Genomic DNA, 17,467 nt, shown 5'->3' on the forward strand with positions numbered 1-17,467 from the left:
AAACCTCCACGAGTCAATAAAGATAACCTAAGAAATGTCAGTGATATTCTCTACCAGTCTGCCTCTGGAAGGACAGCAGGACACCCACAAGGAAACGGGAGCCATCTCCCTCCATGTCTGCACTGCTGTGCTGTTAGATGAGAACTGCACCCCATCCAGGCTCACATACTTGAATGCTTGTACTCTACCTGGTAGGACTTTTTGGGAAGGATCAGGAGGTGTGGCCTTGCTTAAGGAGGTGTGCTGCTGGAGAGGGCTTAGAAAGCCCTTGCCAGACCCTGTGTCCCTCTCTCTCTCCTCTCCCTCCCTCCCTTCATCGTCCTCTGCTTCTAACTTGGGGATCAGATACAAAGCTCTCAACCATAGCTTCAGCACTATGCCTGCCTATCTTTGGCCACGCCCCCCCATGACAGGCACTCACTCTCTAAAACTGTAAGCAAGGCCCCAATTAAATGCTTCCATAAGCTGCCTTGGTATTGGTGTCTCTTCACAGCAACAGAAAGTGACTAAGACAACAGCATCTCATCAATGTCCTTCCGAAGAAGACCTAACTCTCTTACAAACAATAGCAAGAACAAAAGAAAAGGGAAAAGGGATATCTACATGGAATTTACTCCAGGCTTACCCCTTACATATAGTGGCTACATGTTTACATATAACCTATGAACACTCTCCCCTCTCTAGAACACTTTACAAGTGAGCACAAATGCTATGTAGACAGGGGCTACACTGCATCATTTAGAAAACAATGGCAAGGAAGCATGTCTGTCCACAGTCAGTATGGACCTGAACTTTTCTGATAATGATGTGTGGCTGCTTAAATCCACAGATGCAAAACCCATAAAATCATCTGTACTTCCTGAAAAATAACAACTTCTAAAGCAACAGATATCAGAGATGGAATCCATGGAAAGCATGCATCCTGCTAATTCACACTGGCTTTACAGTGGGGTACGTTCACTCACCATGTTAGAGATGCAGACAGTGAGCATAACCCTGCCTCAGCACAGCTGTCACTCGGCACACCTGTCACTCGGCACACCTGTCACTCGGCACACCTGTCACTTGGCACACCTGTCACTCAGCACAGCCGTCACCTGGCACAGCCACACCACACAGTCACTCGGCACAGCTGTCACTCGGCACACCTGTCACTCAGCGCAGCTGTCACTCAGCACACCTGTCACTCAGCGCAGCTGTCACTCAGCACAGCCGTCACCTGGCACAGCCACACCACACAGTCACTCGGCACAGCTGTCACTCGGCACACCTGTCACTCAGCGCAGCTGTCACTCAGCACACCTGTCACTCAGCGCAGCTGTCACTCAGCACAGCCGTCACCTGGCACAGCCACACCACACAGTCACTCGGCACAGCTGTCACTCGGCACACCTGTCACTCAGCGCAGCTGTCACTCAGCACAGCCGTCACCTGGCACAGTCACACCGCATAGTCACTCGGCACAGCTGTCACTAGGCACAGTTGTCAGTCACTCGGCACAGCTGTCACACGGTGTTCTTGAACACTAGGCAAGGCATTCAATATACCACCTTGCCCATCAGTGTCACATCCAGTGCCCATCTTACTGACTCAAAAGAACAGAGAATGAAACTAAGAAAACCCGAGCATGAGAGCAGGCGTAATTACAAAGAATGAGGACAGCAATATACAAGTTGTTGAACAAGGTTAGAAACAAGCTGATACATTGTTCATGAAAGAAAAGCTTAAAAATTAAAGACACAAAGTACAACCTAGCACAACTCCTAAATGCCACTTTACCCTGCTTGGTTTTCTTAAGCCGATGCCCTTGGGAGCTCACTTGCCTTCTATAGCTGGATTTTTGGACAACTGCACAGAATTCCCCCTGTATATCACTCCCTCCATCCTACTGACTTGCCCTTCCTTTTGCCAACAGAACAGAGCCGTGCTCACCCGTCCATACGGAAAAGTCATCCACACTTTCAGGGATGGTTTCAACCCAATGACCAATATCTACAGGAGAAAATATATATGTTATTTTCAATGTTTACCTTGCAATTCTCAAACTGTGTTCAACATCTCTAAAAGCTAGAGTTCTGTCTTCTAACTGCACCTACCTTTGTTAGAGATGCCATGGCCAATAGTGAAAACTGTGTGATGGGGTGATCCTTCAACTCGGGCTTAGAATGCAGGGGCTCAATGCAGCAAACTTCACCCTTGGAGCCGCTGAACAGACACCTTGATTCACATGTCCTCACTCCCATCACCCTCCTAAAAACGTTAAGACATCACAACCAATGTAGTGAGAACCTCCAGCCTGCCCAGCCAGCCGCTCCCCGCTCCCCACAGCATCTCCTGGCTGCACAGGTCAGATATGCCACTCCTCTAGCAGTGACACTCCACTGGTGACCTCTGAGAAAATCAGTCCACTCTCTCCCCAGGTCTCAACCTTGTCAGATGTGGCTCTTGCCGCCATTCCTCTTCTGCTACCGTCATCCCTGGCAGCCATATTCCAGTCACACTGACTCCTTTGCACCCCCATGTGTGCCTTGTGTTGGGAGGTCTGTCCACTCCCACTGATTTTCATTTGCTGACTCTGATCACTCAGCTCTTTCTTATCACGTGTCACCTTCTACCCAAGACTCCCTGAGTTACAGCAGGTGCAAGCCAGCACAATGGTCTATCTCCTCACGCCATTCAAATCTACTCAAGTTAGATTTATTTTTCGACTGTACCTGTCTCCCCATGCTCACCAACTATTCTGTAAAGAGTCGGGACTCTGACTGGTTCAGAACTAACTCTGGTGTCTAGACGAATGTCTGCATACAGGAGATGCTCAATAAACACTAGCTGGACAAATGACTCATACTGTTTCAGCATACTTTGTGCCTAGTATCTAAGATGCTATGAAAAACCTAAGAAACAAACAGACATTAACCTTGAGAATTTTTGGAAACAAAATATACATGATATGTTGTATGAGGCACTTCTTAAACCTTGGCCTCACAAGTGTTCTTCCAGATAGACAGATAATTTTTACTCCTATTTAACAAGTAAAACAGGACAATTCTAAGGCAAGAAAGCCCTTTTGTACCTGGCTATTACAGGTATAAGCCAGTGGGCTTGGAGCCCAAACTAAAATTAGTTGACTATGAAGAATAGTTTCTAACCTGGGAGCACAGAGGAGTCTCCCAGGGAGTCCGAGTCTAGAATCCAAATCAGACCTGAGATAGAATCAGGGAGACCAGGCCTAGCCTCCCACGTCTTGTAAGGTCCCCAGGTAACTATAGCACAGCCAGAAGCTTTCTGCAAACACCTGGGCTTTCCAGGCTTCTCCATGTTCACTCTCAAACCACTAAACAGCTAATCTTTCCATTTCCCAACAAGCGTCCATTAGTCTCTTACTTAAATGTTAGCTCAAAAACAGAGCCTCCGCTGTCATTGCAGATCGCCAGAGTGGGGTCATCTGTAAACTAAACAGAGAAAGAGTTTATCTGAGTTTATTTTCTTGTCAAGAACCAAACAAGACAAGTGTTAAGAAGATCATGGTGACAAAATTATAAATTTTGAAAACAAAATACATAGTTAGTATATGAAATAATCCCAGCTTGGTTCATCTCTTTAAAAGTACAAAATTTGTCCTTACTTCCAATAATACTAGCTCAGTACCTTTAAGACAACTGAATCTTTCAGAAAGCAAAGCAGGCTGCTGAGAGTCTCAGAGGGCAAAGGCATCTGTCACCAAGCCCGGCCTCTCGTGTATTCTGTCCCTGGGACTCACAGCAGAGACCTGACTCCCACAAGACGTCCTCCAAGTTCCACATGCTCAGGATCGCATATGCCGCTCCAACAACAAACACACAATAAACAATGTTTTTAAAAAAGAAAAAAACTAACTTCAGTCGATAAAAGCCTGATTTCCTGGCTTGGTGATTACACTTAGGTTTTATAACTTGGTATTAAGTAGGCAGGACCATGCAGATACACTGAAGTTGACGGCGTTTTATAAAGACATACACAATAAGATCCTTGGGATCACTGGGAAATAAACTTGTTTGAGTAAGAGACTCTTCCTAATTTGTTGTTATTGCTGTTGTTGTTGTTTGAGACAGGCTAAGATTAAAGGCACGCACTACCACTGCCCTGTACTCCCCAACCATTTTGAAAGGCGGAGTAGAGTGATTACAACCTAACTTGGCAGACTCAGAGCAATGGCTTTCACCGTGATGCAGTCCTGAGTTCAGGTGTGTTACGGCAAATGCTACTGGGTGCAAAGGGAATGGTGGCATTTATAACATTTCCAGGGACTTGCCTCACAAAGCCTGAAGGTTAGTGAATCATTCTGGAAGAGCCGCTTTTGTTCAGAGACAGCTGCACTACAAGAGGCCATTACTGTACAACACTCCCTCGAACCTCCCCCCACATAACAGAAGTCCCCACCCTTTCTCTCAAAGCCTAGGTGAGCAGCTGCCATGGGGGAGAACATGAGCTGTCCATTCCCACACAGGAGAAGAGCACTCACGTTTCTGTTTCATCGTTCCTTTTAGTGTATGGACTTTTTAAAACTGGTCAGAACCTTTGGAGAATTACACGCATGCACTAGTACACAGGATCCGAGCCTGGACTGCTGCTGACGGCATCAGAGATGGATGAGTTAGTGACTCAAAGAGGAGTAGATGTTAGTCCACGACCCCAGTAACACTGAAGCCTGCACCTCCTTTCTCTCAGGCCCGTGTCTGCAAACCCCAAATCCTTCCCAAACAACACAGCTCCTGGAGCTGCATCTAAATCTCAGCCGTGTTCTTCTCTGTTCCCTCTGCCTTTAACTCCTCTGTTTCTTATTGTCTCACCCAATAACTTACTACTTCAAGCAAACATTTACTGAGCAGTTACTATGGGCAGAACACAAAAATAAATGACAGATAGATTCTGCTTTCAAAGATCTTAATCTATTAAGAGAAATAAAACATGCACAGACAACAGTAACATTAGCAGTTGGCACACGCTCTAGAAAAAGAGGTCGAGATAAATCAGCTTTGTGCTCCAAGAGAGGAAGGACTAACTCATCTCGGCTGTTTCCATCATCCCTAAATGCTTCAATGCCGCTCTGTCACAGAAGGCTTTCCGTAACTAACCTAGATGCAGATATATAAACTCCAGATGCTATGGGCTTTAAAAAGCATGTGTGTGGATAGGAGAGCCGCAGAGCTAAGCAACCAAGTATGCACACGATTAAATCTAGAAGAGCTGAGTTTAGAATCCCCTTGATATAGTCCTTTACCTTTTATGCTTCTGAACATGGGCTTGCCAGCATGAAAAGGCAGGCTTCACATGAACTATAAATGAAGCCTGTTACCTAAGTCAGTTTTATGCTTTTCAAGCCTGAGTTTAAAAAAAAAAAAAAAAAAACCAACACAGCGACCTTAATGCTTTTCCTTTAGAGACTTGAAAGAAAATAAACCAAACGATTCACTTCACTTCTTCTAAATATAATCCAAGCCCTGGCTCTTCCACAGTTGGAGCCTGGAGTCTCAGGCACTTCCCAACAATGGGCAGCCATATACCCCTTGGCAATAAAATCTTGGCCAACTGAACATGGTGAAGAGAGTGTTTAAAATCTCCATGAGTTTTTAGAAGGGTGTTGCTTCTCGGCTGCCAAACACCCACTATGGGATCAGATCAAGTCAGCCTTTTTGCCGCTAGACTTCAGTGCACTCTAGCCCATCTCTGGCTTTGAACTTGAGAAAGTATCATTGGATTCATCAAATCATATTCAGCTTCGTGTTAAATAAATTTAGAGATGTCTGGTTATCAAAAAGGTCAATGTGGCTACTGAGGCATGGTAACAAAGATGGTTAGCACAAGGAGGAGAAGCCGTCGTCACCTTGATGTGCAAGATGGCTGTCCCTGGAGGGTGAGCATCTGATATTGACCTGAGAAGTTTCCCGCTGGCCAAATCCCACATGGTGATCTGTAAGACAGGCAAAGGCTTTAAAAACAAATGGATTGCTTTTCTGCTCTTACATATCCTGCCTTTTGGCTGAAATGACCTATTCCTTGTCTATAAATATTGCAGGGAAAAAGTCATCAAGTGCAAACACAGCTACTAGCTGAGACTCCATTAGAGCCCTGGGCCTTTATGTACGCTTCCACGGCCCGCCCTCTGCCTGGTCCTTTTAACACTTCGATTTTGCCATTTCTGGTAAGTCAATCTGTTGAGGACTGACTAAACACTCACACAAACAGTGTCACAGCAAGCCAGCTGTGATGCAGAGATCAGGGAAGGAGAAAAACCATGACTTGTCACCACAAAGAAGGGCCTGTCAGAACTACTGCCCAAGAGCACAGGGATGGGAAGAGTGGTTTTAAAAGTAGCCACAAGGGGTGAGGAGATGGCCAATTGGCAAAATTCTTGCTTTATAAGCATAAGATCCTGAGTTCAATCCCTAGAACTATAAAAACGCCCAGGGCTGGAGGGAGCAAGAGAGCAGGCTCGGCCATAAAGATCACCGCTTCTCTTGCAGGGGATCTGAGTCCGTTTCCTGGCGCCTACATAGAAAGCTCACAACGACTCAAGGAGATCCATCACCTCCAATCTCAGTGGGCGCCTGTGCTTGTGTGCACATACCCACACAGAAAAACACACACACAGTTTAGAATAAAATAAATCACTCCGTGTTGGTGGCACACACCTTTAATCCCATCTCTCAGGAGGCAGAGGCAAGTGGATCTCTGTGTGTTCAAGGCCAGCCTGGTCCACAGAGCGAGTTCCAGGACAACTAAGGCTACACAGAGAAACTCTGTCATGAAAAAGAAAACGATAGATAGATAGATAGATAGATAAATAGATAGATAAACAGACAGACAGATAAAAATAAATCTTTAAGAAAAATGGAGCAGTCAGGCAGACAAACAGACAAATAAAAATAAATCTTTAAGAAAAATGGAGCAGCCAGGCAGTGGTGGTGCATGCCTTTAATGCCAGTACTCAGAAGGCAGATCTCTGTGAACTTTGAGTCCATTCTAGTCTATAAGAGCTATATCCAGGACAGGCTCCAAAGCAATAGAGAAACCCTGTCTTGAATAACCAAAAAAAAGAAAAAAGAAAGAAAGAAAAAAGAAAAGAAAAGAGGACCCAGGTGTTCCAGCTCTGGTGACGGAGACAAGAAGATCCTGGGGCTCACGGGTCCTGTATAACTAAGGTAGACTGAACTTCTCCTTCAGACTCTACACATGCGCACATACCATGGGTGCGCTCGCTTTCTCTCTCTCTCTCTTTCTCTCTCTCTCTCTCTTTCTCTCTCTCTCTCTCTCTCTCTCTCTCTCATCAAAAAACAAATAAAAGCAACCACAATTACGAACTACTACCATAAGAGGATATATTTTATAAAAGTCCTCTACCAAGATAAGCACCATTAGAATACGAAAGCTACGAAGTCTAGTTCAGTCTGTAACAATTATTTAAAAAATTTAAATAAGTCAAAGGTCAGACTAACAGACCCCAGGCTACACTAACAGGCATGTCACCTCCAGATACATCACTTTATAATACATAACATGCATTTTGTTCTTCAAAATATTTACCTAAAAAATATTTAGATTCCACTTTAAAGTCACCTTGAGGGTCAATGAAGCCGTCACCTTACCTGTCCTTTAGCAAAGCCACAGAGAAGTCTCGAGCAGTCGTTGTTGATGCTGAGGGCAGAGATGGCGCCATACTGCCCACCGACACTCGTGCTGCCCAGGCAGAGGCGCAGGGCTTGATTCTGATCTAGAGGCAAGCGCATTCAACCCTGAGATAAGGCACTACTGCCCACAAGAAGACATGATTCAAACCCGCTGGTGACACAACAGGAACCCCTATAAAGTACATTTTCTTAAACAGACCAACAATCTCTAAGCTGCCTCATCCTACAATTAACTTTTTTTCTATTTCTAAGATGTTAGGATACAGGGAACACCACCTTCTTTGTGTGTAGTGGGGGAAGGGTGCCTGTGGTGTGTCTGTGGGGGGGGAGGTCTGTAGGGTGTGTGTCTGTGTCTATGACCACAGATGCCCGTACATTTGTATGCCACGGGAGGATGTTAGGCATCTTCAATATCGCTCTTCCCTTATTTTGAGACGGGGCTCTCACTGAACCTGAAGTTCACTGTTCAGCTATGCTGACTGTCAACAAAGTTTCTACAATCCACCTGTCCCCACCTTCCAACCCTGAGTTAGAGGCAGGCTTGGCCATGTGGCTTCTACATGGGTTCTAGGGACTTGAGTTCACACCCACTTACTCACACAGTGGGTATGTTCTGACCCACTGAGCCATTCCCAGCCCCACAGAGGGCACTGGTGACCCCCAACCATAAAGTTATTTTTGCTGCTACTTCGTAACTATAACTTTGTCATTGTTATGAATCGTAAAGTAAATTTCTATGTTTTCCGATGGTCTCAGGCGACCCCTGTGAAAAGGTGGTTCAGTCCTGAAAGGAATCATGACACACGGGTTGAGAACTGCTACTTTAGGACAAAGCCATGATCAGTACTAATTAATAAAGGAAGAGCAAATTCTAGAAGCAAGGGAAATAAAACACAGGCTATCATACCCTGCTATGCAAATCACTTATACCCTTGATCTCCTGCAGTGATTAAACTTCAAAATTCAAAATGTACTAATTTAAAATTGGCTCAGTGGTTAAGGGCACCAGTTGCTCTTCCACAGGGCCCAGGTTCAGCTCCCAGCACCCACATGGCAGCTCATGAGAGTCTGTAACTCCAGTCCCAGGGGTCTTACCCCTTCTTCTGGCCTCAAGCACTGCACACACGAAGTGCACAAACGCCCATATGCAGAAACTAACATGTTTTGTTATTAAAAATAGACTTAAAGGGCCGGGCGGTGGCGGTGCACACCTTTAATCCCAGCACTCGGGAGGCAGAGGCAGGCAGGTCTCTGTGAGTTTGAGGCCAGCCTGGTCTACAAGAGCTAGTTCCAGGACAGGCAGGGCTGTTGTTACACAGAGAAACCCTGTCTCGAAAAACCAATTTAAAAACAAAAAGACTTAAAAAAAAAAAGCATTTGTTTAAATTTGCATTTATGCTATCCATGTAGAAAAGGTTAACCAAGAGAATGAACTGAATAGTGAAAGCAAAATTTTGGAGTAAATATTTAAATTACCTTAAAATTTGTTTTTTTAAGTTTTTGTAGGAAGTACTCAAATATTTATTAAATGTTATTACCTAACAATTAAATACAATTATCCTAGGTCCACTCCTAGGCAAAGCTCATTTTGTAGAAAGTTTGTGATTATCCCTACATGAAAACAACAAGATAAAAAAAAATGTAATGAAGGCCGGGGGGGGGGGAGGCTCAGTGGCTGAGGGCACTTGCTGCTCTTGCAGAGGAACCAGGTTTGGTTCACAGCTCCCACAGGGTGGCTGTCCAGTCCCAGGGGTCCGCTACCCTCTTCCAGCCTCCACAGGCACTGCATGCAAACTCAGACCATAAGTAGACCCTTTATAATCTTTAAATGTAAGAAAGTCAACTGCTTCAAGGAATCAAAAGCAAAGTGCAGAGCCTGGAGCTGCCCCTGCCCTACTGGGCTTCCATCACTCCTGGGAAGTCTACATGTGTGTTCCTCCTCAGTTAGGCACGACCTCTCTGAGGGCCAAGACTGAGTGACTTAGACTTCGGAACACCCGATGGTCATCCCCATGGCTCTCAGTAGTATAGCCCTAAATACTGTAAGAGCTGCCTGTCACCAAAGAGTCTGGAGGATGCTGTCAGGCACAATGAGCAGGACTGGGTAGTTACTCATTCCCATCTAATATGAACACCATAGGGATAACTCTGGGTTCATAAACCAACTGCAGAGGCTGCACTGCATCAGGCACACAGAAAATACTCAAACTCCCAAGGTAAATATTTGAAAAGAATAAACCCATAAATATACAAGGTCTCATATGTTTTAAAGTCCTACCTTTATCTCATATCCAGAATCATATAATTACAATTTTCACACACACATTCAAGCTAGCCTCCCCAATTTTTAACTTTAATTTAACCCTTATTATTAAAACCTTTTATTCTAGAATTTCTTGCATCTAAATAGGATATTATGCTTCTTTTGTTCTTCTGAAACTGCCTACAGCTGGGTTTTTCATTTATATATTTCATTTATACATTTATACATTCCTTTTATACATTTCATTTATACATTTAGAGGACTATCTACACCCGATTGCAAACTGATCATGACTGGGCAATGGTATTCTGTGTGTACTACTGATCTAAGTCACAAAGACAGCAAAGAACTGATAATGAAATTTCACACTAACTTACAAGTCCCCAAGTCTGGACTTCCTACCTTCCAGGCACAGAGTAGTGGCCAATGGCACTGAGACTTTCTGCAAGCCTATTTTGGGACCCATGTCTTACAGGTCCTGATGCTTTAACACACTTACAATTGCTTTGCACACATAAACCCCAATTTAAGTTTTGGGTTTTTTGGCTTCTGGTTTTTTGAGACAGGGTTTCTCTGTGAAGCCTGGCTGTCCTGGAACTCACTCTAAAGACCAGGCTGGCCTAGAACTTAGAGATCCACCTTTCTCAGCCTTCCAAGTGCTGAGATTTAAGGCATGAGTCACCACTGCCTGGTTTAAGTACTCTTATGTGGCAGAGAAAGCAGGAAAACAGGGAAGTCTGATCAAACAGATAGTATATGACTTAAGACAAGGGAAAGATCTATCTAAAAACCTATACATGCCTATGACCCCAATACTTGGAAGCAGAGGGAAGAGGATCAGGAGTTCAGACCATCAGCTATATAACAATTACAGGGCCAAACTAGGTTATATGAGGCCCTGTCCAAAGAAAAGCCAGAAATGCCTAAGCTTCCCTGCCTACAGTTCCTACATAATAAAAATTAGGAAAGAAACTAAATTACCTTGGTCACTCCTGCAATACATGCTAACTTTATACTGTACAGTTAATGTCAATGAAAAGATTCTCAATTGTTCCCTTGGTTTTTCCCGAGTTTTTATCTTGTTTTTATAGCATCCGTGATAAGGTATCATGCCTATGAAGTCTTGCTTTCAATTTCCCCTCCACTAAAGAGTTACAGGCACTGCAGCTATACATAGAGGCAACTTAGGGCTGTTTCCTTCTTTCACTTAACCCCCCATCTTCATCTGTGCAATGTAGAGAACAGCCCATCGCCTCACTGCTTCAATGAGAGGACAGATTACTAAAGTAAAATGATATATACAAAGGACAAACTCAATGTCCCTAGAATATGACCAGGTTTCCACTGAAAACTAACTTAAGGTTATATTTACACATGGCATTTTTCAAGTAGCAAAGATGGTGGCAGAAGACGGACTACATATAAAATATAATCTACTTTGACTCCACGAAGTTATCCTTCAACTTTTATTCTGCGTTTATACACTGTTACGGCCTGCTAAGCCTGCTATGAGTAGCCTGTCTAGAGGCAGCAGACAGCTACCCCATGGGAAGAAGAGTGGCTTTCTGCATCCTGCGGTCTGTACGAACCTGAACAGCCGGAGAGTGGTGGGATGAGATAACACGTCTTCTAAACACTGAGCTACAGGGACAGGGACAGGGAAAAGCACACACACAGCAGAAAGAAGAGTGAGGGTGAGAACTCTGCCTGGGCTCCTGTTGAGTTGTTAACTTTAAAAGAAAGCTAGCTCTATTCTCCCCTGCATCCTGGAGCCTCCACTGTCTAGCACTGAAAAAAAAAGTATTAGATTCATAGTAAATTCATCTACTTTCACATACAAAGCAGCATAAAATTATGTCTGGCTACCACTGTTGATTTAATATTTTAAAAATGTTGATGTAATAAAGAAGATGACCCAGCCAAGAAATATAAAATGAGATTTTTCCCACATGCTTCACAGAGTTTAAAATTTGAGCAACAAAATGTCTATGAACAATCTGAGCATTATCAAGGATAATTAGTGTCAGCAGCAGTAATACAGCTTAGATATTAAGAGGACTCTAGGTCCAGAATCACAAAACATAGAAGCTGGGCGAGGTGACCTATAATCTCAACACCCAACACCGGAAGCACAGGCAGTTGTCACAAATTCAAGAAAAATTTGGTCTACTCAAGTGAGTCCCAGGGCAACCAGAAATACAAAATGATACTTAGTCTTAAAGAAAGAAAAAAAAAAGGCTATTTGCCGCTGCAGTGAATTACACTTATTTGTTATTAGTCCTGGGTAAGCATCCCCAATCCAAACAAAATCAAAAGTATTGTGAATCCAGTCCTTCCTGAGCTTGATCAAACTGACATTGCAACACTTCAGGTTTTTGGAGCATTCTAAATTTTAGATTTTTAGACTAGAGGTGTTCAACCTGCAAAGTCTATGCAAATGTTCCAAATGCAAAAGACTCAAAATCTGAAGCATTCCAAACACCAAGCATTTGGATAAGGAAGGCTCAAACCACTTTGCTTAGGGCGGAGCTCATGCTGGGCTGGACAGTAATGTGAAAATAGCAACGAAAAAAATCACAAATCATAGCTTAAAATCTAAAGTTGAACACATTTCAGAATTCCACAAGGAGTCAGACTGACTTGTAGGCAGATGAGTCTAACCTTAACCTGTCAGCGGCCACCACTCTCAAGCGCCATTGTTTTTTCTTGGTTTCTCTATGTAGCCCGGGCTATCCTGGAAGTCACAGAGATCCAGCTGCCAGCATGCCAGGCTAAGTGCTACTTTCTTACCCTGTATTTATTCCCACTGTAACAAGCTCTAGAGCCAAGGGAAAGTTAAAAAGGAGACCTCATTGTAAAGCATTTGTCACATTTGATACAAAATAGTGTTGTGCTTTTACCTGATGGCTCATATAGCCAAACCTTCCTCCTTCTGTGAAGCTTCCTAACCAGGGCACCCTGAATCCGGCACTGACTGGCTACCTTCTAGAACACTGCTACTACGGAAGAGCCAGTGTACATTCCCAGGCACCCATGCCGCTGTGATGTTAGTGTGCTTGAACTGACAGGCCAGAGCACAGAGCTGTGGCAGCAGTGAGCACAAGGCAGAGGCTTCAGAAAAGCCTGAGAAGGGGAGTTATTTTACAAAAGTATCAAGAAACTGGGTTATCAACAAGGTAATGTTACAATAAAACACCGAAACAATATCTCCTTAGAATCTAGAATTTTGTACTCAGGTACAGAATGCTGACAGGTGCTGAAATTCTGTGACTCATCATTGATAAAGTTTATAACACAAATGTCACCTCCACTGGCTGACCCAGACTTCATGACAAAGCACAGGGCTGTATTAAAAGACTGGAGGAAACAGAACATACTGAAAACTTCTTAAAAGAATTCCATTTTTTCAGCTAAAAATAAGCATTGAAAATATGCATATATTTTTAATTTTCCACAGTGCCTGTTTTAACCAATTTCTAGGTTGCTATTTACCTTTCTTTTGTAAGAAGGCATTAAGTGTAATTGACAACACTCTCTTAAAATGTTAAAAAGCTCAAAAGAAAAAGAACTATTCATGCATACAAATTTACTATACCTTTTCCTTTTGAATCCATGGGGAAAAGATCAAAAGAGAGGGAGAAAAAAGAAATCAGTTCAAAAGTTCAGAGAAAAATGTAGGCCACTCTGAAGGGTATAAATGATGAGCTCTGTTTATCTACGGGGGTGACAGACGCTGAAGTGAATTAAATGATATTCCTAGCATTTGTGGTTACAATCAGGTAAATATTGGTTCTGGGAAAAGCGAAAACAAAGAACATTCAAATTACAGCACAGGTAGAAAATCCATGTTCAGTTAAACAGAAGCAAAACCATTTCAAAGAGACACATCACCAGAGCACACCGAGGGCAAAGGGAAACGGAGGAGTAAGGGAGAGAGACACCTGTATTGAGACCCTGTGTGAGGTGAGAACCCAGACACGCTCGATGTCGCACGCTGGAACTGCACAAGTCTTCCCAAAGTGCGGGATTTGTATTTTAATGACTCAGACCTGAATCCCAGAGAACATATCGGTGCTCAAAGTTAGTCTTCCTGCTAGGTTTCTGGGCTAAACAAACATATTTTTTAAAGACCAGATCTACCCAGACTCTAGTCTAGACACTCCACGGGGTCTGCCATTTGTTTGTAAGCTTTTTAACAAACTTTAATATATTTGTTCAAAAGCACTGTCCAAACATCTGGCGCGTACAAGCAAGTAAAATTTAACTGTACTATTAAAACTCAATGCAAAGCCAGACACTATGGTTCTTCCTCAGAATGTCGACTCCGTCACACTTTCTTTCCCACGAAGTCGTAAGAAAAGATCATTGTTCCATCCGTCACTTCCACGGGAAACTGCTGAGGGCTTTGGAAAACCAGCAGGGAGGTTCAAGGAAAGGAAGGAGCCAGCACCAAGAATGAGCGCACTCCTCCGTGCTAACACGCCTGTCTGTACCAACACTTCGGGCACAGCTATGAACTCTCGTACTCTTCCTACTCTCGGTAAGGGAACGGACAGAGTTTGAGCAGAGCTGAGGAAAACCAACCACTGCTACATAGGAAGGAAAAACTGACACACACTCTCCTGGCAGACAAACATGTGACATCTTCTGTCCTCTGTCGCCTTTACTCCTCGTCTCGCCTTTGCTTCTCGCGGTTCTGCCTCATTTTCTCTCAGGGGAAAAGAACTGCTTAAAACAGGAGACAGCTGATCTAGGAGCCAGCACTGTTTAATTCTGAACCTGACCGCGCGTGTCATTCACTTCAGACACTTAAAACCAGAGCAGTGGGACACAAGACTCTGAGACCCTCCCCCCAGATCTAATCATCTAATAGCGATTATCCCCTCAAAGAAAAACAAGGCCCTCCCCACCTGCTATGTTTGTGGCCCAGCCCAAACAATTCCACTTGTAGGAATTTGTTCTAAAAATGATCATACGCAAAAAAAAAAATACAGAAAAAAAGCTGCTTATGACTCTACTGTTTAGAAACAGCTGAAGTGGCTTCCTTGAGCAAAAGGCTAATTAAATTTTCATGGATCCATTTGAAAGAACATTGCATGTCCATTAAAATGATGTTCCATGCCTGTACTCTCAACACTGGGAGTCTGGGGCCAATCCAGGCCATATGAGCAAGTTCTGCACAAGCCTAAGCTACACAGTGAGACATCTCAAATGAACAAAGATGCTGCGTTCAAACACAGAAATGCATGGGGAGGGGCCCCCAAGAATGAAAAGCGACTCTAAATTATCATGTTCCTCCTTAGGAATATGCATACAGCTATACACATTTGTGGGGAAAGGGCTGGATGGCTACACAGAAATGCTGAAGGTTAGTCCTAGATATTATAACTTGTTATTTTATATTTTCCAATTTGCACAATCTATGGTTTGTACATTTCCTACCATGGATTCATATCAATTATACAGGAAAAAGATACCATTTTAAAATTCAAATCTAAAGCTCTCTTAAGGAAATGACACTTTTGTTTCTCTCCTTCTGCGCTTCAAGAAATAAAACTATTATTTAAATCAACCACATTTGAAAAGACCAGGTAATATAATTATGTGTCAAATAGAGCTTTTGGAATAATGGAAAATTTATAAATGGAAAGTCAAATTGTTCAGTAACAATGGGAAAGAACTAGTTATTTGCATGGATGGTAAAAACTATAAGACTCCAGAAATCAAACTATGGTTCTGCTAATAAAACGCCCTCAAATAACCCTTACCGAGCAGCCCTTGCTAGTTCCCATCTAAGAAATGCAGGCTCTGAGCCCCAGGGCGAGCACCCGCCCGCACACACAAAAAGCTGAGAATACTACCTGACGGGTTTCATGTTTTTAAAAAGATCAAAATAACCTGAATTCAAAAGCAAAAGACGAAGGAAACTGATTACTTAGTCTCAGAGAAAAAAAATGTAACGAATTTCTACCATATAATCAAACTATTCATGCTCTCTTAACTCAGAAAACAAGGTAATTACAGGCTAACTTATTTTCGGTTTAGAAAGAAGTATAATGGAGATGACTCAGAAACCTGGGGATCCTTTTCCCTGGAGTCCTTTCTGAATACCTGTTCCCACCACCAACCAGAGGAGACACGCTGACAGGCAGGTTCTCCCGCCCAGGTGTGCGGCACAGCGGCTGTGCAGCAGCTACACTTTCCCCATGCAGACGGAAGTAGGAAGCACAGCCAGGAGCCCATCATCTTTAACTTCACTGCACCCACTGTTACTTCTTCATGGCTTCCTTGCTGTGTCCTTGAAAGATCAAGTCTATCATATAAAACATAACTAAAGGGCATTATAAAACCTAAAAGGAATCTCGATATTTAAAAGAAGAAAATTCTTAGAAAATTACCGAATATTAAAGCCAATCCATGAGATGTACCCACTGCTATGAGACTGGACACCGCCTGCAAACAGAAGGGAAGGCCGTCAGTGTTGGATTTGCTGGCCCACCTTCCTCTCAGCACCCACTAACTTGTCGACCACCGAAACGAGGAATTTCATCCAGAAAACAAAACAAGAAATCAAGTCCAGGGCACTTTTATGTCTAAGAATTCCCCTAAATTTAAGAGAAATGTTATCAAAATATCACATATCCAGTATGATAGATGAACTATATCATTTGGCTTCCTTTAAAGCCATGGTTCTCATCCTGTGGGTCACAACCCCTTTGACAAACTTCTATCTCCAAGACTATTTATATTACAATCCATAACAGTAGCAAAATTACAATTATGAAGTAGCAATGAAAATTATTTTATGGTTGGGGGTCACCACAATATGAAGAACTGCATTAAAGGGTTGCAGTATTAGGAAGACTGAGAACCACTGACTTAAAGCAACTTAAAATTAAACACCAACCATCTCTCTGGCCAGCTGAAGAGGTACTTATATGGCTCACCCAGGGCCTTCTAGCAATGTGGAGAGATGAGAATACTTTTCTCCGGTTTATCACCAGCAGGCAAGAGACACCAGAATGGGCCACTTGAGCCCACTTCCTCACCAGTGACTAATGAGACAGCCACAGAGGTGGCTGAAGAAAACCAGAAGGCAGGTCCTTAATGCACTTTCCAGCCTCTCTAGCTTGCCACAGTCGTTCCAGACACTATCTGCAGGCCCGGCCCTGCAGTCCGTAGCTGTGGAATGTGTATTACCAGAGTGAGCTCACTCACTACTATTCCAGTCCTGACAGACTAGGGGACACAGCTCACAGGGGAACTAACGCTGGAAAGGTCTGTTTCTCCATTACCTGCTCTCGAGCAAGAGCCTGGGAGCTAAACAATAAAGTAAAAAACTCAAAATCCAGCAAGAGCAAGTTTTAAACTTGATTACGAAGAGGAAAATGACTTGAGAATTTATCATACTAGCACTCAATACTTAAATAGTAAACCTGAGAATTCAGTGAAATTAAAAACCTTACCTTGAGGGATTAAAGGTATACTTACAATTGCTGTGGGTAAGCCAGCATCTACTTTGTCCTAAAAGAGATTT

At 43.3% G+C, this 17,467-nt stretch overlaps 1 protein-coding gene across 6 annotated transcripts in view; it reads right to left on the reverse strand.

Moving 5' to 3' along the window:
- Nucleotides 1-17,467, reverse strand: part of Vps8 (VPS8 subunit of CORVET complex) — a 212,800-nt gene that overhangs the window by 162,454 nt on the left and 32,879 nt on the right. For all 6 annotated transcript variants that reach the window (XM_087902093.1, XM_087902102.1, XM_087902095.1 and 3 more), the window contains 7 exons: nucleotides 17,422-17,454; nucleotides 16,329-16,383; nucleotides 7,626-7,750; nucleotides 5,864-5,950; nucleotides 3,385-3,452; nucleotides 2,097-2,250; nucleotides 1,933-1,992 (listed from right to left, as the gene is read on the reverse strand). In XM_087902093.1, coding sequence (XP_087758219.1) covers nucleotides 1,933-1,992; nucleotides 2,097-2,250; nucleotides 3,385-3,452; nucleotides 5,864-5,950; nucleotides 7,626-7,750; nucleotides 16,329-16,383; nucleotides 17,422-17,454 — 582 coding nt within the window. The remainder of the gene's footprint in view (nucleotides 1-1,932; nucleotides 1,993-2,096; nucleotides 2,251-3,384; nucleotides 3,453-5,863; nucleotides 5,951-7,625; nucleotides 7,751-16,328; nucleotides 16,384-17,421; nucleotides 17,455-17,467) is intronic.

Source organism: Myodes glareolus, chromosome 2 (assembly GCF_982192425.1).
Source record: "Myodes glareolus chromosome 2, mMyoGla1.1, whole genome shotgun sequence".
NCBI lineage: Eukaryota > Metazoa > Chordata > Mammalia > Rodentia > Cricetidae > Myodes > Myodes glareolus.